The sequence below is a fragment of the Psittacula echo genome (genome assembly GCF_963264785.1).
Source record: "Psittacula echo genome assembly, chromosome: 4".
Taxonomy (NCBI): Eukaryota; Metazoa; Chordata; class Aves; order Psittaciformes; family Psittacidae; genus Psittacula; species Psittacula echo.
In genome coordinates this window covers 99,372,047-99,395,234 of record NC_137738.1, presented here as the reverse complement: position 1 = coordinate 99,395,234, position 23,188 = coordinate 99,372,047, and the positions used below count along the sequence as shown (strand labels likewise).

At 43.7% G+C, this 23,188-nt stretch overlaps 1 protein-coding gene across 1 annotated transcript in view; it reads left to right on the top strand.

Annotated features, from left to right (window-relative positions):
* The window catches only part of LDAH (lipid droplet associated hydrolase), a gene marked incomplete at its 3' end in the record, with an annotated part of 135,096 nt that extends 126,094 nt beyond the window's left edge, over positions 1-9,002 (top strand). Inside the window, exon 7 of the mRNA XM_080616908.1 lies at positions 8,811-9,002. Within this exon, the coding sequence (XP_080473034.1) occupies positions 8,811-9,002 (192 nt within the window). The remainder of the gene's footprint in view (positions 1-8,810) is intronic.
* Between the last annotated feature and the right edge of the window lie 14,186 nt (positions 9,003-23,188).

Sequence of the window (23,188 nt, the reverse complement as noted above, 5' to 3'; positions counted from 1 at the left end):
AGAGAGCTGATGTTTCAGAGAACCAGATCTCAAAGCATTTAGGGCTTCCTAGGGCAATGCCAGGTCTTTGAATTCTTCCCAGAAACTGATTAGTAAAGCCAAAGTATAACTGAAGCAAGTCCAAAAAAAAGTGTGTCCCAAACCAGTCTGTTCCCATGGCTTTTGTAGTATTCTTTTGGCAGGATAAGGTGGGGATGCTTTCATAATTCCAGAGAAGCTAAGTCATTTTCTGTAAACCTTGATTAAATCTAAAATTAATTGTGGTTAATACCTTTTAAACCATTTTTCATCCAAGACCAAATGAAACTATTCACTGATTACTCTTGAGAGGTGGCACCCAGAGGGAAGCTGCTGTCTCAGCCTGCACAAGGGAGTAATACTGTGAAAAAGTTACCAGACTTTTGAAATACTGTGAAAAATGTATCAGACACAAGGATTTCAGCAAGGCCACTGGTACAGTCTTGCTTACCATTGCACATGTGCTGCTAGTTTATATCCACAGAGATTAGTCCTTCGCTCTGTGCCATCAGCTGGAGTGGTGCCTTCCCATGTAATAAGATCCTAAAGTTGTTCTAACATGTACCAAATTCCAGAGAGATAGAGGAAACTCAATTAATATTTTTTAATTTTTTAGGATTTGTTTTTTCAGTGTTGACCTCTGACAGCTACAGCAGAGTCATAAAAGAAATCGCTCTGTAATTTATAAATCTGTGAACTGTCATACATACTAAAACAAGTGCCAATGAAGTCAACTGCAGGAAATCTTTATTATTTTCTTAGAAACTCTTTAAAATGTAAACATCCTGTTGATATGAATCTCAGATTCTTCTGATGTTTACTTAGCAGCTGCCATCATTGTGCAGTGTCTGAGTACACATACCATATTACAGAGTAGTAGGCTGACAGAGCCCTATTCTGACTTGTGTTTTATTTTTACAGAAGCTAAGTCTGAAAATACTTCTGAGCAGTGCAATGGTAGAACAGCTTATGAGAACATTCCTGTTATCTTAAAACTATTTGAAACTTCGAAGTTGCTTAACTATTTCAAACACGGTATTGAAATGTCTAGCAAAGCATCCCCTTTACTCTGCCCTCATCATCAGATCCTGAAAGAGGACATGTTCTAATCACTCATAACAAAAAGAGTATTGCATTAGGAATCATACACATTCTTTGTCAATTCCAGGGGTAACTGCCATTTCTCTTCTGAGTCAGGAATACCTGGAGGTCTCAGCATTCAGTGTTGCAAAAGAATAAAAAATAATCCTCACACTCTCATGGCAGGAAAATTATAAAAATGCAAGTATTAAAAAGTTTAAGCCCAGAAGAAAAATAGAAAGAACCTTCTATTTATTGTTTTGTAAATCTGATTACTTTTAAGCTAGTCTCATTATTTTGGGGGCCTGACTCACCATTTTTGGATGCTTAGGCTGGCAGCAGTTTTCCATTGCTGACACAGTGGTTGTGCTGACTCAGGATGTCTTCTACAGCCACGAACAGTCCACAGAAAATATGTACTTTACAGATCCATGCAAATTGTACAGTGCATGCCAGTATTTCCTACCATTAATGAAGATCCCATGTGCCTCTGGTTACACATGGTTCATTAATCATACCTGCTTGCATGCTGCAGTAGCAATACTCCTGATGCTAAAATGAGATGAGAACATTTGGACTCTGGAAACATGAATCTGTCTTAATATATTAGGAAAATAGGTAACATCCTAGCATCTGTGTATTTTGTGGCTGTGTGTGGCATAGGCAAAGAGCACAGGCATTTTGTCACTCAAAGGGGGACCCTCAACACCAGAAATGACAATCAAGTGTCTGTCAGGTTTCACAGAACCTGTACCACCATCTAGATCACTGAAAATTTACACCTTAATTGCAATTCTGCTTTTAGGTTTTATTGCATAACCATAGAATCATAGAACCATAGAGTAGTTTCGGTTGGGAAGGACTTTCAAAGGTCATCTAGTCTACCCCATTTGCAATGAGCAGGGACATCTTCAACTAGATCAGGTATAGGGAAGCATTTTGAAAACAATTCTGAATTCTGTTGGTGGTTTGTAATTAAGAAATATGTATGTTAAAGTTTTAGATTTGCAGGCATATGCACACATAGACACACAGAATGCGCACACCAACATATGCACATGAAATAAGCAGAGAGAATAACTGCAGCATCAAATAAAATTCTTCCTGTTACAAAACTGTTCTTAGTTGGTTATAATGTACCCAAACTTTAATTGCATATATGACACAAGTGTCTATCCTAACTTGACTTTATTTTTTTATTTCAGTCCAAAGGTTTCTACAGTGTCTACAAATAAGTTTCAGGGGGAAATGTATTGTTACTTCATGGTAAAAATTCTTGCCTTAGAAAGGGAAGCTATTCATAAAATCATAGGATCATAGAATGGTTAGGGTTGGAAAGTACCTTGACAGAGGAGATAGATGCTGAGCTAGCATAGAAGGAACTAGTGAGTGAGAGGTAGAGAGGAGGAGGAGGAGGCAGGAAGAATCAAAGGCTCCTTTTGTTTGGATAGAGGTAGGCTTCTGGTGCTATACGAAGTGATGGATTTGAGCTACCCAAGCAAGACTGGCCTATGAGACAGTCATAAGCTGTCTGTAGCAGCAGTGGAGACCAAACAGGATATGCTAGCGTCTTAAGTTGCATGAGATCACAGAATCATTTAGGTTGGAAAAGACCCTTAAGATCATTGAGTCCAACTGTTAAACTACCACTACCAGATATTTATGTATGGACACCTGAATCATGCTTTATGAGTTTACTTATAGGAATCTACAGGTGCAGTAGGCATTAGTGGTGTAGATTACCCCATTAGAATCAATAGAAATCTATTGAAGAAGTCAAGATGGAATTTGGCCCTTAAACATGGACATCTGGTTTAATTTGAGGCACTGTGGAATATCCCCATCTGGCTGCCGGCTGCTTTGCCAGAAAGTCCTATAAAATCTGTCATACCTGCCAGTCTCATGCAGATGCCTCAGGTATCTAGAGCATCTCAGATGGCAGCTTAGGCAACTGAGTTCTTGGTGGTGGCTTAATTGCAGCTTCACCCACCTGACAGTACACACCCACTGTTTCAGCTGAGTATCTTTCTGAACACTGCTGGCTTTACTGAGTATGTCTTTCCTTGCTGTGTGCTGGGAATTTGGATGCCTGGTACACATGCAAACACCACACTACAGTTAACTGTATTTAGGTGGTTTTACACTGAACTGAACGCCACCCTTATGCTAGGAACAACTGACAGTTTGAAAGATATTTTAGGAATAGGGCTGGGAATAGAGCTTCTATACTGATAAAAAAGTGAAGAATTGCTGGGTGGAAAGCAGCTAGGATTGGAATTGAGACTCAGAATGGGATGGAGAAAACAGAAGACTAAAATTTGGACTTGGCAGGGCAAGAATGTGAGACCAGAATAAGAAGCAGAAGTAATCGAAATTGGAAGTTGGAGAATAGAGCTAAAACAATGAGCCAAAGGGGAGTAGAGCCAGTCCTGAGACCAGAAAGGAGCAACACAGAAGTCATACTTGGAAAGGCTGGACAAATGATGAACCAGCAAGGCCAGTGGGTGGTAAATATTCTGCCCTTTTTTGCTTGGAATGGAACTTAAATTTTCAAAACCTTATCATTCCTCTTCTCAGCAGGTGCCTTTGGCACTGTTACATTAAAAACAGGAGAAGCACAATGTAAGAGAATTCACAGAGGTAAATTCTAAGTGGTGAGGACCTGAAGTTCCCAATGTAGGCATAGAATCATAGAATAGTTAGGGTTGGAAAGGACCTTAAGATCATCTAGTTCCAACCCCCCTGCCATGGGCAGGGACACCTCACACTAAACCATGTCACCCAAGGCCTCATCCAACCTGGCCTTGAACACTGCCAGGGATGGAGCATTCACAACCTCCCTGGGCAACCCATTCCAGTGCCTCACCACCCTCTCAGTAAAGAATTTCTTCCTTACATCCAATCTAAACTTCCCCTGTTTGAGTTTTAACCCATTACCCCTTGTCCTATCACTACAGTCCCTAATGAAGAGTCCATCCCCAGCATCCTTGTAGGCCCCCTTCAGATACTGGAAGACTGCTATGAGGTCTCCATGCAGCCTTCTCCAGGCTCAACAGCCCCAACTTTCTCAGCCTATCTTCACACGGGAGGTGCTCCAGTCCCCTGATCATCCTCCTCTGGACTTGTTCCAACTGTTCCATGTCCTTTTTATGTTGAGGACACCAGAACTGCACACAATACTCCAAGTGCGGTCTCACGAGAGCAGAGTAGAGGGGCAGGATCACCTCCTTCAACCTGCTGGTCACGCTCCTTTTGATGCAGCCCAGGGTACGGTTGGCTTTCTGGGCTGCAAGTGCACACTGAAGCTGGCTCATGTTCATTTTCTCATTGACCAACATCCCCAAGTCCTTCTCTGCAGGGCTGCTCTGAATCTCTTCTTTGCCCAACCTGTAGCTGTGCCTGGGATTGCTCTGACCCAGGTGTAGGACCTTGAACTTGGCAGGGTTAAACTTCATCAGGTTGGCATCAGCCCACCTCACAAGCGTGTCGAGGTCCCTCTGGATGGCATCCCTTCCCTCCAGCGTATCAACTGAACCACACAGCTTGGTGTCATCAGCAAACTTGCTGAGGGCACCCTCAATCCCACTGTCCATGTCATCGACAAAGATGTTGAACAAGACCGGTCCCAACACCGATCCCTGAGGGACACCACTTGTTACTGGTCTCCAGCCGGACATCGAGCCATTGACCACAACTCTCAGAGAGTTATTACTTTAGCCAACAGTTGTTTGATCAAGGTGTTCAAGGCCAGGTTGGATGAGGCCTTGGGTGACATGGTTTAGTGGGGGGTGTCCCTGCCCATGGCAGAGGGGTTGGAACTAGATGATCTCAAGGTCTTTTCCAACCCTAACTATTCTATGATTCTATGATCCCATGGACTGAATGTCCGTTACTGACTGGAGCTCACTAAGGGTGATCCTAAAGAGCATCTTTCCCTTAGTTTCAATTGAAAGGAGTTCATACACTCTGAGATTACTCCATGATGTGAACCAAAGCATGGTAAATGTGGACATGACATTTGCTTCATTAACACACAATAGATCCAAACTAAGTCACTGTCCATGCTGTACACCCCCAGCATGACACCCAGCAGGGAGATGTCCCATGTTCCTCTGGCGAGAATCTGACAGTGCAACCTCTTTCAGTTATACCATTAGCTTAAGGGAAAGAAGTCTAAAGCAGCAGATCTAGAGGTGCTAACACTGTTGCCAGTACTGGCGCCACATGTAAAATACCTTGTTTTTAGTTTGTCTCCTTCAAGCCCAACAGACTGTATACAGAAGCTCTGCTAAAACCAGTGCATTACCAAGCACTTCAAAGTTTGGGATCTTCATTCAGACACCTTTTATGTATGCATTAGATGTGGTCTTTCATTAAAACACAACTTTTTCCTTTTTCCTCTTTCATTAACTGAAAGAGCTTTGTAATGAAGGATGCGGAACTCCTACCTCATTTCTGGCAGAAGTTTTAAAATGCCTGTTGAAAGAAACAGGGAACTATAGTAAGTAAAAATGGTGGTGTTCAAGGCCAAGTAGGACAAAGCCTTGGGTGACATGGTTTAGTGTGTGGTGTCCCTGCCCATGGCAGGAGGCTTGGAAATAGATGATCTTAAGGTCCTTTCCAACACTAACTGTTCTATGATTTTATAGCTTCATGGTAAAGGCACCTAAACTTCACATCCAAGGTGATGTATTCATGAAGTCAGTAATACATCTTTCACAGATGGTCACAGTTTGTCCTCACTTTTCTGAGTATCTCATTTAAGACCTTGAAATCTGTTTTACAGACAGATAGTGTTTCAGAGCACCCACAAATGAAGTCCAGAAGCGCTATCCTTTGAGCATAGTCAATTTTGTGTAATGGTACGCACACTGGGAAATCACTTCTAGGTGTTTCAAACTACACTGCATACTTTCAAATTAATGCATGTAGTTTGACATTAATTTCTGTGCTCTCCATCTGCAAAATGGAGATGAAAATGGTCACTAAGGTGTCACAAAACTAAATTGATAAATGTGAGCATACAAATCCTGTAGTGCTGCATGCCAGAGCAATGCACATAGGAAAATAAATTCTGTCTGTAAACCATGAAATATGTTATAAATAAATCCTCAGACCACACACAGAATTTAAAATGAAAAAAGTTATCAAATAGCAGCTCATCAGTTGAACGTCATCCTGTCAGTGGATTGAGTGAGTCAAGGATCCTTTGCATCATGCAATGAAAGATTAAACCATAATGCACATATACCAGATACAAGCTAAGAATGTACATAAATCTGTTGTTTAGGCGTTTCCAAATCTGTGAGTTCTCAAGTTTACAACCCTACCTGGAGAACAGCCCATTTCACAGGTCTTGAAGACGAAGCCAAATATTTTATCCTTCATAAGTGTAAATTATGTCTTGTCTTTTTCTAAATAATCATGAGATGAGACTCTATGATAGCCTATCACAATATCTAATAATGTGAAGGACCACGCCATTCAACTGGGGTTGCTCCATTTCTTTTTTTTTCTCAGTTTCATAATCTTTATTTTTGTATCTGCTGGTAATGGAGCTCAGGGTTAAACATAATTTGGTCAGATGTTTGGCTTTCAGAAGGTCTGAATGCAGCTGGCCTTTTTACGTTGGCTTTTTGTTAGTGTGACATCTTACAATTTACAAATCAAAGGCAAGATCAAAAGGCATTTTCTGCTAAAGCAAACAACATACTTTGTTTCCAGCAATTAGTGACAAAGGAAACCAATAATGTTCGTTAATGTGGGACAGCTTATGTTCTATGTTTCAAGTATACATAGAAGTATAACTTGGGTTGGTGTCTGTGGAACTGAGATATTAAATATTCAATACAGGCAATAGTGAGTAATGTCCAAGATTTGGGTGCGCTTCAACAAGAGAAGAGCAAGTTAGACAAAAGCTTGTAACATTTCGTGAAATGCAGTCTGGGCTCTTTGCCCGCCTCTGCCCCTGTGGGTGCATTTATTTATATTCCACATGACTACAAAAATTATGGAACTGAAGATTTTTGTGATGAAAGGAAAAATTCTTGTCCCCTAATTTATGATAGCATTGCTGCTATCACTGAAGTACAGAAATGAAATATGAAACAAATGAGAGTAATGCAGTTGGGCCAGGCTCTGTGTGTGATATGTTGAGCAAACAATATCCTTCTGGTACCTCCATTCAAACATTTTAGTATAAAGAGTAATCATTATTAATCTTGGTTTAAATCCGTAGGTTTTTGCCATCTCCCAGACAACTATTCTCCCTTCAAATACTTCATGGAAATTGAAAAATACAGCTGTAGCGTGCAAAGTTGAAATAAAAATGTGGAAAACTGATGACTTCAGAAAGAGTGACATTCAGTGTTTCTAACAGAGGAAAAGACACTTTGTTAAATATAATATTTGCCTGGAATTTATGCCTTTGGTGTTTAAGTGGGCCCCATAGCACCTGCTTCATATATGCCATTGAACCATGTTATTAGGGCAAGCTCAAAATGGACCTTGGTATGATTTGAGTTCCATATTACAACCCAAACGAAAACCACGACAACTGCTCATTGATCTCCAGGAGATGCCTGTGCTCTACACAGGCAGCATTTCACAAAGATAGAGAGCTGGGGTTGTTCAGCCTGGAGAAGGCTCCAGGGATACCTTACTGCAGCCTTGCAATACTTAAAGGGGGCTTATAAGAAAGATGGGGAGAAACTTTTTGATAGGGAAGGTTGTGATAGGACAAGGGGTAATGGTTTTAAACTAAAAGAGGGTAGATTCAGACTAAAAAATATTTTTACAATGGGGGGGGTGATACCCAGAGAGGTGGTAGATGCTCTATCCCTGGAAACATTCAAGGTCAGGTTGGACCAGCTCTGAACAACCTGATCCAGTTGAAGATGTCCCTGCTCATTGCAGGGGGGGGTTGGACCAGAGGACCTTTAAAGATCACTTCTGACCCAAACCATTCTATGATTCTATGATTAAAAATTAGCAAAGCAAAAAAAGTTTTGCTTCTGAGAATGACCCTAATTACTGTTATTCTAACATGGCTGAGTGGATCACCACTAGTTTACATCTAACACTGAGGTTTAAGAGCAATAGGTGCTCCTCCACCTAAGGCCCAACCAGGCAGGTGGTTTGAGATAACACCTAACAGATGCCAGTAAGACTGAGCTACTCACAAATGTACAGTAACCTCCTGCTTTCTTTTAGCTTCTATCCAGAAGAAGTCCATAATGGTTAGCTCCTTCAGCTTGGCCCAAGCTGGATCCAAACTTGGATCAAGTTTAATGGTAATTTTGCTGTTTGATTAAATAGCTAGAAAGCTAACATAAAACAGACAACAGCTAGGGCAAACACAGCATTTTGCCTGGTTAGGAGTGGACTCCATGGACAGCTAGATGTTTTTATCCATAATAACAAATTTCTTAAGACAGCCAGACTTTCATCAGCAGATCTGTGGTTTCAGAGTTAAGCCTGTATTGTGTTCCACAGTTTTACAGAGGAGGAAACTGAGTCACAGGGCATTTAATTGGCTTCATCATAATTGCAGACTTGGAAACAACTGAGAACTACCAATTTGGTATTTCTCACAGTGTATCTTGGGTCATGAAGCACTGCTTATTTCCAAATACTTTGGTGTCTTTGGTTGGATATTGTTGACTTCATCAGTAATGTTTCAAATTAATGGTTTGATATGCTTTAATTTCTAGCTGATTTTCTACTATGGAACTGGAGACAGCTGGTGTCCACAGCACTACTACGATGAGATCAAAATGGATTTTCCAGACGGGGACATTCGCCTTTGTGAGAAAGGGCTCCGCCATGCCTTTGTGCTAGATGCCAGCAAGGAGATGGCTGCCATGATTACAGACTGGCTACAGGATGACCTGACCAAATTATAAACACAGATTCAGTGATTAACAAGAAACTGGTGTAATTATTTTGTGAACGTGTAATTTTTTGTGAGAGAGTCTGTCCTATTCTTTTTCTGTTCATTATATATTATGGCTTGGTTTATATTAAGATGTTTCAGAGGAAGCTAAAGAGAGACTGGCTGGTCCAAAGTATAGTTTTATTGATTCAGTAGTGATGTACCTTCATCCTGTGTCTTCAGGACTCTGCAGGACTTGGCAAAGGGTGGAATATTTATTGTCTGCTAACACTCTAGACAGCACTGATTCACTGGCTATAAGTGTACCTGAGTTACTACCACCTGACTCAGCTGCTGCAGAACTGTCAGGGATGGGCTCGGGGCAGCCCAGCTGGCCTGCTTTGGAAAGAAACATCAGACTACTCTGTATAGATGGGAATCTCCCTCTGGGTGGATCCTGGCAGTGAATCCTGGTATGCTGTGAAAGGCATGGCCCCCTCCACACATCTAATCCACCACATAACCCTGGTGCATGACAGCCAGAACAGCCCACAGCCCCAGGACAACCCAGTGCTGCCTGCTCCAGGCTGGATGGGGTTGGTGGTCAACCAGAGGTCAGGCAGAGTTCAGGATGCGTACAAGGGAACTGTGTAAGATGAGGTGTGCAGTTTCTCCAAGACTCAGAGGTGGTTTAAGGTGCTGCCAGAACTCCATAGGGTATTAAAAATACCATAAGGTAACTGTGGCTGCTCAGCAAGGGAATGCATATAGAACTTTGGTCTGGAATGTGGCCAAGTGTTTCAGTTTTCAATTGACTGTAGAGAAAGTAAAGGACACTGGTCAAATGTGCCAATACTAAACGTTAAAATAGATTGCAGAATCCACACATAACTACTTACAGGTGGCTTAGCTTTCCTAATGAAGTCCATGCGAACAGTGCTTGCTCAGCAACTTTAAAGAATTAAACCTATTTTGATGCATGCCTAAATTTCAGTTCTTTGCTTGAAGGACTGAAGTATGGAATTTTCTGCCAAGCCACAAATTAGGTAAGTCCACTGTGAGAAAATGGCTATTACTCTGCCATGGTTGCACCCCTAAAATGGCATGAAATGTTACTATTGAGAACCATATCCTTGCTGTAGCACATTGTTGACAAGTACACTGTTCCTCACATTTGTTCATCCCTCTCCTTCACAGGTAGCTAGAAACTGGAAAAATCATCCTGTCAGTTGTGATAACAGAAGAAGTTGCAGGCGATAGCTAGAAATGAAAATAATGTAAGTAAGGGGCACAGAGCCAAGTGTAATCAGGAAAAGCTTTCTAGCCATGAACCTGTGAAATACATTCCCTGTGGAGTTCGTAGAGACATTTATAAATAAGTGAAATGCTACAGAATATAGTCAGGAGAAGTCCTGGCCTTCTAAACACAAGAATTTAGATCATGCATTGGGTATCTTAACTTATGATTTATTAAGAGTTTTAGTATGGTATTAATGAGAATGGTACTGGAGAATGTTCTCTGGGATGCAGAAAGACTGATTAATTCCTTCATTTTTTCTTAGGTTGTAACCACACCTTCCACTTCTGTCTAAGTCTACCTCAAATCTTTCACTACTATTTAGAGCAATTTGAATTCAGTTTCTGGATATTCTGAACTAGTTCTTAAACCTGCAGTCAGACAGTGGGTTTAAACGATTGTCTTCACATCAGAAACTGCTTTTGAGACTAGTCAGTGGATTTTCAGATTCCACTGCTGTGTAATGAAGCAGATACTGATGTCTGAGGCAAAAACATTCATACCACAGTTGCAGCAGCACGGACAGGAATGAGACACGTTCAGAGTAAAGGGACTGTGCCCATGCAACTGATTCTGTTTATGGGAGAGTCATGGGACATTCTTTTTTTCTACAGGGTCATATTTGGTCATGATCAAAACAATTCTTGCTCTCATTTTAGAAATCCATAATTGTAGGTTTCTGTGTGTGTTTCAGTAGCCTCCAGATGCTGGCATGCATTCCTGTTGGATGGCCTTATGGCAGATGCTAAATGCATCTATTGGCCTAGGTGCTCCCTGGGGCAGAGTGAGGGGCAGGGTGTTCACATACATGGGTATAGATGTACGTACACAGGGATATATATACACATATACACCTGTTTATCTGTTAGCAACATAAAAAATGAAGTTCACTTGGTTGTTTTGGATTTACACATTGAACTGATTGAACAAAACATTTTTTCTTCAAAGTACATGGGATCAGGTAATTAAGCAAGGACTCAGTTTGTAAAAGTTCAGCTGTTTTAGTGGATCTCTTGAGGACAGAAAATATCTTGCATTAACCAAAGATGACACGTGACTATTAAAGCCTGGAAGCACCTATGAGCAGCAGTTGTTTACAGTGCATACTTTGTATGGGGAATAATTTTGCAATACTTGTACTTGACTTGTGTATGCCTTTTATACAAATGTTAATCCATTCTAATAAATCCTACAGACTGCATTAAGACCTAAACTGAAATTAGATCTGGTCAGTGATGGTCAGATCTACTGCAGGATAATGCCTTACGATTTTCTTAAATTAATTTTCTCTAAGATTGTCAAAGCCTATCAATTCAATTGCTACCTTCCTCCTAAAGCTGTTTCTGTAAGGCTAAGATCTGAAAATTTGCTACTCGAATCATTGCAGAAAAGCATAGGTCTAGATTTCACAGCTGTATTTCCTAAGAGGAGCAGATCTCACACAATGAGAAACCAGCTCCTCCGAAGCCTGTGGTGTTCATCATGACACCAGACAGAGAGTGTCAAAAGTGCTTATTGTCCAAGTGTGCCAACTTCCCATGAGAACACAGTGTGGTCTTGCTTATTTTAGACTATGTTAGAATTCTTGGGAAACCTATCACAAATGAATTGACTGTATGCAGTAGCACATAATCTCTCATTCACATTTGTGCTTAATTCTCACCACACGAGTAATCCTGCTAGCTTAAATGACTTTGACTCACGTTCAAGTGTTTTGCTAGATCGATACCTTTTATGACAAAGTACACAACTCCAATAACAAAAATAAAGAGGTTTATGGTAAAATGTAACTCGATTCTTTATTTTTACAACTTGTTCGCTCTCTTCATTGCTTCATGCATACAAAATTCACTAAATTACTTGCCAAACCCCAAATTTCACAAGCAAAGTAGACATCTGCGAAGTGCAGAGAAAACCAGTGGGTGGTAGGCACCTGACTCACTTCAGCATTTTTATCCAGAAGCACTCCAAGATAATCAATCAGTGTTTCCCCTTCCTCCCTCCAGCTCTGAGTTTGCTGCTTTGAATGAGCTATAGAATGTGTGGATTAGTGAGGTTTGTCCCTTCAGGAAGCTTGATGAGTGCTTGCCCAGTGTTTATGGTGAAGAATTTGGGGTTGGACTCCAAGCTAAACACCAGTTTCTTGACTCACAGGAGACACTGCATACATAAGCCACAACAGATAATCTCCCCTCTGCAGTTAAGGTTATCTGTGTATTTATTTTACAGAAAATGGCTTTTTATATGCATCCACTCCCTGTCCCTTTCTTTGGTCTAGCTAATTGCCAGCAAAGACTTTAAACAAGATGTTCAATGTTATCATTAATAAAGTCACTCAAGATATTACTGGATTTGGATAAACTTACTAGACCCAAGAGACTTGCTTTACTCTGTGTCACAGGTCACACTCAGATTCCCAACCACAGTAAGTATCTGAGGCTCTTCACTTGCAGGCGAATGTTCTCTTTCCTGGCACGTTCACAAAATAAGAATCCAGAGAGTGTTTGTGAGTGAACAGGAACCATTAAAACACGATGTATTTCTGGAACAGCTGATGGGGTTGGAGTACAAGTAGCAGATAGAGCAGTAAGAGTACAAACCAGCTGCTAGAAGTGATTGTTGCTCTCAGCAGCATCATGCAGAAGTTATGAAACAGCCTGACACGCATGCTCAGATGGGACAGGCAGGGAGAGATTTAATTAAAGACTGTTTTCACATGATTAAGCTCACAATAAATGGATTAGTTTTTTCCATTCCACCTATTGCCTTCCAACCCAAACCATTCTATCACTGTAAGAATGTGCTTGCAGGCAAGTATTTGTGTTGTGGAAAGTGGTTTACAGCAGCTAAACAAACCATAGAATGGTTTGGGATGGAAAGGACCTTAAAGCTCATCCAGTTCCAAAACCCAGCCACAGGCAGGGACACCTTCCACTAGAGCAGGTTACTCAAAGCCCCTTCCAACCTGGCCTTGAACACTACCAGGGATCGGGCAGCCACAGCTTTTCTGGGCAGTCTGTGCCAGTGCCTGACTAACCTCATAATGAAGAATTTCTTCCTAATATCTAGTCTAAATCTGTCCTTTTTCAATCTAAAGCCATTCCCCCTTGTCCTTTCCCTACATGCCCTTGTAAAAAGTCCCTCTCCAGATTTCTTGTGGGCCCCTTTAGGTACTGGAAACTGCTTTAATGTCTCCCCAGCTCTTCTCCAGGCTGAACAAGCCCAGCTCTCTCATCCTGTCTCCACAGCAGAGATGCTCCAGCCCTCTGAGCCATCTTCATGGCCTCCTCTGCACTCACTCCAAGAGGTCCACATCCCTTTTGTGCTGGAGGCCCCAGAGGTGGATGCAATACTGCAGGGGGGGGTCTCATGAGGGGAGAGTAGATGGGAGAATCTCCTTCCTCATCCTGCAGAATGTTTGAAACATCTGACTATCTGACTGCAGTGTTTGCCAGTCAGACACGCAAAGGAGAGTTTTTTCCATTCTATTTGAAGAAATTCACAATGAAAGAGGCAGTGGGGATGCCCCCCACTCTCCCGGTTTACAAATACTTCAAACTCAAGTTAAATCCCCCAAGCTCTACACTACACTGTGTTTCATACATTAAGAGAATGCTTGTGTATGGAGATGGTTTGGAATTGGAGAAAACAGGCTTTCCCAGCGTCAGAACTCAGCTACTCCTTTTCCCGAACAGGCACCCTTAAAATTTATAAGGATCCAGCTGTTCTAATCTAATATGTTAGGAACAGAAATACCTTTTACAGAATATAAATGTTTTGAAGTGTGAACATCATCTGCTCTCATCATGCAGGGCATACTGCAACTCGTATTTATTAGGAAGGAACCTGTATTTTCACCCACAAACACACCCTACCCCAGGATTTTAAGCATCCAGAATGAACTGGAGTGTGTAACCCCAATTACGGCCCCAGTACAGCATCAATAAAGTCAGTAGGATTGCACACAGGCTTAGAGAGACCCAAGTGATTGGTTGACCAAGACCAGGACAACAGAGGTGACATGACATGAACTTCGGCACAAAAATATTTTGCACAAGACATGAGTTTCCTTTTGTCCTTGTATTCCTACTGTTTTGCACCAAAATAGAACAGTCCAATGCAGCTGTATTCCTATGGAATTATCACTTTGTGATAATGAGGATTTAATGTGATGGATTAAGCTAATCTTACAGATTCTCTGCTTTCTGGATATTCTATAACTTTTTAAGTTCACCTACTAGAAATGCAAAGGGATTTCGTGTCCCAGGGTGCTTTATTAGCTAGTACAAAAAAAAAAAAAAAAAAAAACTTTGAAAAAGGGGAGAACAGACTAAGAAAAAAACATAGTCAATTAAAAGCAATCTTTAACAAAATATTCACTGTGGTAGTACTAAGCAGCCTAATCTCTCAAATGCTAGGCAATATATCGTGTACCAGTGATACCTACCAGGAATGAAACTACCAGACCTGATTTGCAGGGAAAGGACTCTCTACTCTATTCCTCTGTGTATCTTTTTTATTTCCCAAATTTTGAAATTCCCAATTCCATCCTAATTTCCTAAGGGGATATTTTGACCAGGCATAACCAAGTCAGGTTCCTCCCTCACCCCTCCCGTTCCCTTGGGTTCCCTCTGCAGGGACCACAGCGAGCTAGCATCTGCCCGGGCAGAGTCCTGTGCTCAAGGCAAACCCATTAGGCCAGCTTTGTGTGGTCACAAGCATGATCTGAGCTGGGGACAGTCTTCCAGCTCTCACATCTACCCCCTCAATTCAATAGTTCTGAGCCTCTAAAGCTTTCTATTCGTGTCAATGGAGGGAATCCTGTTTGGCTTGCTGGAGCTGCATAGTCAAGGCAAGTGAACTGTATTCAGAAACACAGGAAAGAAAAGGTATGTACAATCCCATGACAAATTTGTTGCAAACACTCACTGCTCTGCACCTTTTTTCTTGGAAAATACCTGAGGTTGCCACAGAAGGCAGTTTAAAATGAATGGCTTTTTCATTTTGGATTTTAACATCTTGGGTACCCCAGGAAGTAAAGGTGACTGATGAAGGTTGCTCCAAAATGAGCCGTCAGGTTTCAGGACGCATGCACAAGTCTTCAAAAGAAAAGTCCTTGCAGAGATCTAATTATCAATAAAATATTTAATAAACTTAGCTGTACAAAATATTAAGAAGGCTATTGAAGAGTATACAAGAATACTTATTTAACAAATATATACTGCTATATAATATATTCAAGAAAATATAGATTGCTGTTTACAGTTCATTTACAATCCCATATGTACAACCTATTTAAACTTTAGAATACATACAAAGAACGCATTTACACCATCACTTACAGAGCTATCGTCTTTAGAGATATTTCACACACTCAGACCTGAAAAAGCAGAAAAAATACATGGCTAGTTTAGAGGTACACACAGGGATACGAGTATTGCTTCAAGAATCGTAACTACTAGAGATACGGCTATTGGAAACATGCATCCTTTTTCAATTTTTGCTGTTTTCCTTTCTGATCAAAGAAAAGAACATATAAATAAAACCACGACTGACCAGCAGAGAGGCTTGTTTTGTCAAGGTGCTCCAGATAGTGTTGACTTGATTTCAGAAGAGCACACAGTGATGGCATACATAGTGCCTTAGCAAACTGGCAGCAAGCAGGGCTGACCTTGCTCCTGCCTGCATCTGACATGGGGAGCGCCAAGAGTGGAGCAGGACTTTTCCTGTGCATACATGAGTTCAGTTCTTGTGAGCAGCTTCTCCACCAGCTCCTCCAGCAAAAGGCCACAGCACAAGATGGAGCTGGAGACTCCAGGTGGGCAAAGCCACGAAGTACTCTTGGGTTGTAAGAGCTTGGTTTGCAAAGGCACTGCACAAGTGTGGCTTTGACTGAAGCACATGGGAGCACTGCATGTTCAGCAGCTCAGAAACTCAGACCCTTCCTTTCCTGCACTATTTGAAAGGTCCATTACTCGCAGCACATGGGGTGAATGTAACCAGAGTGACCACCACCACCCCCAGCCAAGGAGGGGATGAGCTGCCCTACAAAAAGCCCCATCCCCAGCTGATCACTGCCTACACAAACACTGAACTTTGGCACCTCTTCGGGGACCAAAGCCCAGCTCCTCCACATTTGACCACTCCTTTTCCTGGACTGTGGGTGTTATTCCATGCTCTGCTGCTGCCGGCTAAGCTCCAGTGAGCCCCTTGATGCTTGGCAGCTCCCAGCAACCAAGAATGACTAGCCTGGGAGCAAGGGAGCCCTAAACTTTGTAACTGTGCCCCTTGGGTTTTTTTCCTAAACTGCTCCCCTTGTACCAATTTGCCAAGGCAGGATGGAGGAAATGAATGGAACACTGTGAGGAACACTACCATCATCTCCCCAAAACCTGGGACCAAAGCCAATGAAACAGTGACGAGGAGGCTGGGCTTGACCCAGACTCTGATGGTGGAGACCTGGGTGGCATCAGCATAATTTGACCCCACAGCAAAGTGGAGGGGAAGAGAGACCCAAACACTCCCAACTTCCATCAGAAAAGCACTTGAGAGTGTGACCCACTGTGAGCAGGTCCTCTCCTCCCACCAGCTTCAACCTTGCCAGAACTGTCCCCTCACTGTCCCCCAACTGAGGGCACAGACTCCTCTCCCCTGCCCACCAAACACCCCAGGAAGTCTCAAGGCTGCACAGTCCCCATCCTGAAAGCCCGAAGTACGAGCACAAGTATCGAAGCAGAAAAATGAGCTCACAGAATGTACAAATGACCTAGTAAGCGATGATGACAGAAAAATGAAGAGCAAAACCTGCTGAAAAAACACTGAAAAATGGCTGGGTTTTGTTTTCAGCCCTTTCCAGGAATGGACCAAGCTTTCGTTTAAGATTTTTCAATGCCAGTCTCCATGAGCTCTGCTGCCCAGTGCTTCCTGCCCTAGTCTGCTCAGACACAGACAAACACAGCGCATCAGTCAATCCACTGGTGTGCTCCTTCCCACCAGCATATCGATCAGCTCCTCTCCATCACAGTAAATCCAGGGGGCTGCTCAGATACTGGTGGCAGTAAAAGGAAAAAGCAGCTGCATGGGCTTCGTATGTCTTGAAGTGCAAGGCTGCAAAGCATCCTTTGATATGTAGGGTTGGGTTCTTGGTCAGGAGGTTCCATAGTTTGGTCATCTTTTGAAGGTCCAGAACTCTTGCTGATAGAGCATAACTGATTTTCAGAGACATCTCTCAACCTCACAACTTGCTGTACTAGGAATAAAGAGCCTTAAAAGACTTTGGAAGACATAAACCAGCTTATGACAGAATTCAGGATGTCACATACACCAGCCTGGTGGGACATCTTACTCTTTTACCAGCCATTAATTCAAACATGGGAAAGGCAGAAAAACTCTGCCCCCTCCACACAAGGTCACAGGCTCCTGATCATCAGCAACACCTCATCCATAGAACAGTTACTCCACAACTCCTCTCTCCAAAGTGTTTCACAGAGGACACACTTCTGCGGTGAGCACACTGCTACAGTCTGCTCCTGCCACCCAGCATCCCTGCTTGGATCCCACATAGCCATGAAGGGATCCTTGATGTCAGGGAATGCTGCTCTGATGCCAGTGGGACACACAAAGTCTCTCCATCTGCTGGTCATGGAAGAACCATGCCACTCTCAAAGACCAGAGCTTGGCTTTGCCCATGTGGGTTTTCCTGCCCATTCACGCCCCCAGAGAGTGATGTGAATAGTGAGAAATTCACACCATAACTCTGGTTCTACCCAAGACACAGCAAGTACACTGCCCAGCCAAGGTCCATGTGATTGCCCTTGGGTCAAGCCATCTTTCAAATCTAGTGGCACACCCCCATTTTGGGTGACTACCCCCTTCCAATACCCAGACTCTCACTGACGTTGCCCCATGCAGGTTTTTTTCCTCCCTGACACACGGCAGTGCTGCCCCATTGCAAACAAAAGAGAAGGCACTCATGTTTCAGGACTTGCTACATGCTCAGCAGGAAACCATGACATTTCCCACCAGTTTTGCTCCAGCTGGAGTATAAGCTCGATTGATATTTATGACATACCAGTCATAGCAACATATGTCAAGTGGTTTTTGACATGAATAAGTGACTGTAGATGCTGCTATCACAGACAAGAACATCAAGCTGAAGCTCATGGCAATACTCCTGTTAAGTCTGGAGAGCAAAGCCAAAGGCATCCCATCAGTACGCCAATGTGCTCCACTCCACCTGCCCAGCTGTAGTTCCATGGGATTGTCATCCCTGGAGCATCCTAAGTGATGCCCCAGCCTCTTTTGTCTCATCCTGCAAGAGGCAGCACTGCAAAGAGCAGCACATGTGTCTGCTGTTAGGTGGGGGCCAGCACAGGTGACTCTCCCTAAACACACACCTAGGTTTGTGGCATAAGGACTTAAAACCAACAGTGAAAGGAGTTGCTTGTTTTGCAACAGGAGTGTGACCAATAAATCACTGCAGACCTACCCAATTCTCTCCAGTAGTGAGAGTTGTGTAATCAAGACATGACTTAAAAACCATATGACACACAGAAGTCACTGGCATTCAGACTTGAGCAGAAGGCACAAGAAGGTTTGGGGTTTGCTTTTAATCGGAAGTGATGCCTGTCCAGTCTTTTCCTTACAGGTACACCACGCATCAGCAAACAGCCAAAGAGGACATGGCTTTTTCTGCTGACCAGAAGTAAGGCCACTGGGATCAATGCAGCTATGCCAGGGCGAAGCTGCTGCTAAGCCTGAATCAAGCGCTTTTCCATCTGAACATGCTTATCCCTGACAGAGGATACCCCTTTTCCTTTTACCATTGGATCTGAAGTATGATGTAAAAACAAAAAAGGGAGGGGGGAATGCTAGACAATCCCTTTAGTTTAAGAGAATTTAAAAAACACAAACAATTATTCCTTAAAAGAGAAAATGAAAAGAAACAAAATCTGCATGTCCTGGCAATTATTTCTAGGCCAGAAGCACATGGTCATGAGGCAGTTAAACTGGCCATAAAGCCATTTTGCTTCTGAAAGTCCCCGCTATGGGACCCCACCGGACAGGAGCTTTGGGACACAACACAGGCAGTGGCTTAAACACAGGCTGTAGTTTCATAGAACTCAAGGAGCCCCAAGACAAGGCACATGCACCAATCCTGTCCCAACCAGGCATACTTCCCTGACTCCCAGGCCAGCACTTCCAAAATGGGATCGCTCTGTGTGTTCCCTATTCCTGCACAATGACACTCCCATGTAAAAGGGGAGGGAGCCAGTTAAGCATAGATACATAGTCCTTTTCAAATGCTTAATATTTCTAGCTTCACTATAATTATATCCTGCAGATAAAAATGGTGCTGAAGGTCAAACAAATCCTCCAGGAAAATGTACTCTGCATGGAAACTATTGGGGTTTTTAAAACTGGAAAGGTTGTATAAATACTGCAGATTGAGAACCTATAATTATCCATTAAAATCACTCTGAGTCTACTGAATTCATATTTGTCCATCTTCAAACTCTACTCTCCTATTTATAACGTTTATGTGTGCCCAAATATCAACTCTGGCAAGAGGTGACTGATCAGAAATACATTTTTCCTGGACTGTTTCTATGACGTTAGAGAGTGATGCTCTGTGGAGGACCAGTTCCAGGGCTGGGCTACCACCATCACCCAGCTGATGCCTCTCTTACCTGGCTCTGGAAGCAGGGTTTACTCCTCCATGCCCTTTGCAGAAAGGTCCCTGCGTTGCTCCCCAACATGACAGGGCTGCAGCATCTCGGCCATGGGAATCTCCCTGCCTGGAAAGGCTTTCACACCCTACCAGGGCTCAGCAGTTCCATCTGTGACAGCTTCACTGGCTGTTCTCCAAGCCTAATCCCACTGTTTTGGTGCAGTCTCTGAATTTACCTGGGAATGGATAGGCAGCCCTTGCAGCTGCACACAAGGATTCAGAAAAGGAGGACTGGTGGCTTTTGCTCTGGAAACATTCCTTCAGGAGCAATGAGCAATGTGACTGCCAACTGCTGTGGCCAATGCACTTGCCCAGAGAGAATGGGAAGCTACCCACGAAGAGCCCCCAGCCTTGCCCTGCTCATCCCCCCGGAGCAGCCTCAGGCACGAAGCTGACTCCCCCTGCCCTGGTTGGCAAGCAGAAAGAGGGTCCAACACCATCCTTCTCCCTCCTGCTGTTCTCCAGAGGTTGTTTACCCAGGAAAGGAGCAGATGCTCTCTTAAGACAGTGCTGGCATGGTGGTGTCACCAGGAGTGTGAACACAAAGGGCCACACTGCCACTGTGCTTGCCCTGGTGGGGTGAAGCGTGGTCTCCCACCAAATATGCCTGTTTAGGGAGAGGTACCTGCAGCTAGACTGGCTCCTCTATGGGCAAAACCCCAAATCCTCGCCCTCCTCATTTATTGCAGCTCCAGTTCTGTAGCCTGGACTGTGACTCAGTGATTCTCCCCAGGGCCAGCAAAGGGGCTCAGAACAGAGCCCAAACAGCACACAGCACTCCAGAACTAGGGTCCAGGTAAAGCATCAAAAGCCCAATCCATTACCCTGCTCTCCATTGGGCACCTCCAGACCTGAGGTGGGTGACAAGTGTCTGTCTGTCCATTACTTGCAGCTGTGGCTGAACAAGAGCCACAAGAACTGGAGTTTGCTGGTGTCAGCACCCCTTGAACACAGTTCCACAGAACCAGGTCTCAGGATATCTATTTGGCCAAGGCTCACAAGAGCCATCAGCCAGGAGCTATATGTGTCTTGCCTGGATTTGAACGGCTCACCATCCTCCACCACAAATATTTGGAGGAAGGAGAGGGGGATAAAAGAAACTAAAACTGTAATAAAATTGTCTCAGCAATGAGAAAAACCGTCAAGTAGACAGCAGCAATTGAAAAGTTAGGTACTTTGAGAGCTTGGTAACTCTATAAATGATGGAGTGTTTCCAGACCAAGCAGCTGCAGCGCTGCCCATGCCAACCTCCTTCCCCTCACTACCTATGCTGAAGCCCAAGGTCAGAGGAAACCCATGAGCCCTCCTGCCAGCCCCTCTGCATCCACTAGCTGCACCTCACACCCCCTAAACATGCTGACAGTGAGAAAATCTAACAGCACAGACCTGATTCTTCCTCTACTCCATTAACCTCCATCTCTGAACATCCCCCTGGGTACAGGTTCATCACGGTTAATATATATTTACATTCACACTGAGGTGTGGAGCCAGATTTTCCTCTCAGATACATGGATGTAAAGCCAGAGCTGCTCCAAGGAACTTCACACGAGACTTACAGGTGCCACACTTGCTCCTCTGATTTACAACCAACCACAGCCTGTGGATGCAAAGCAGACCTCCTTGGGGTGAGGATGGAGGGAGGCTGTGAGGGTTGTGTCACTGTTATTGATGCACACAGTGTTCTCCCTGCTGATGTACTGTTTTCCTGGGGAGAAGGAGCTGTTGGACCTCACTGGGGCTTTCCTGATCTTTGAAATCATTTGGATCTTGGTAGAGCTTTTTGAGGTGATCCCCTCATTGCCCTGTTTAGGCTTATTCCTCCCTAGCAGAACACCCTTGCCATGGAGGAAAACAGGCTTTATATAGAAAAAACCCGTATGTTTTCCAGCAGAATTTATGTCACCCAAAAGCACATTATTATTGTCACTAATAAGCACTGATGTTTACTTGCCAACACCTTGATCACCAGTAAAAAACAAACTATCAGAAGTAAAATCTGTGCAAGTGCATCTCTAGTCTAAGCCAACCCAGCCATGAAGCCGAAGTTCAGTACCAAAAGCCACTGAGGTGCAGCAGAAACACTTCCCAGCATCCCAAACATGCCCTGGCATGGATTCAAAGCTTCTCTGATTTAAAGGCCTGATTTATACTCAGCTCCTGAGTTACTACAATTTTGTAGCCCTTTCAGCATGGGTCAAAGCACCCTGCTTTACACAGTGGTCTCTGAGGGTGGTGTTCAGCTTTTTGCATGGGAAATGTCTGTTCCCGGCAGATCCAGGTTCTATTAAGAACAGGGAGAGGCAGGCACTCCAGAGAGGGATGCAGCTCACTGGGAAATCAGTGCCAAAAGAAGGTGGGGTGGAGCTTAGTGCTTTTATAAAGATCATTTGGAAAAAGAACCCAGGCAAAACGGCTCTTCCCCAGGGAACTCCAGACTTCTGCTTCTCTCCCAGCACACTGAGGACAGCTGTGTGACTTGAGAGCCTGATGCTGGTGCTGATTTCCTGGTGTGCCTTGGAAAGGTGGGTTTTTACCAGAAAGGGATGGAACCAGCCATCCGGTACCTTCTGCAGGACATCGGCAGCAGCAAGGCTAGCACTTCAGACCACACAGAACCAGGGCATCCCCAGGTAACACCTTCCAGGGCAGTTCCCATCTCTGCTGAAAGCACGAGCTCTACTTCAACCCCGACTCTTGCTCACCTCCAGTTACAGGGACCTCCTTTACTGTCCCCAGTAGCAGAAGCACAAATCTCTCCCCACTGCAAACAGGTCTGGACCAAATGACTTCAACCCCACCATGGTCGCGCACTCTCCACCCACTGCCTTTCCCCAGGGATCCCTTGTATTTCCCCCTGCAAACCCAGGGCAGTGATGTGAAGGAAGCCAGAAAAACTCCTTTAACGCAGACAAAAGTGTTCCAACCTTACTTCCACCCCACCTCCACAGCCAGAGGGTGATGCTGGCCTGACCCCTGTGCTGCAGTCACCACTCCATCTCCTCCCAGTTTATCCCCCACACTGAGACAATTTTGGCCAGATGTTTTCCAAATCCTTTGGGAAACCAAGTGTCAGCTCAGCTTGAGCAAGTGGAGTGGACCAGGCAGAGCTCGGAGGCTGAGAAGGCATTCCCAGTGGCTCTGTTCCCCTTCTGGTGGGAGCAGGCAAGGCACAGAGATGGCAGGAGCTCCA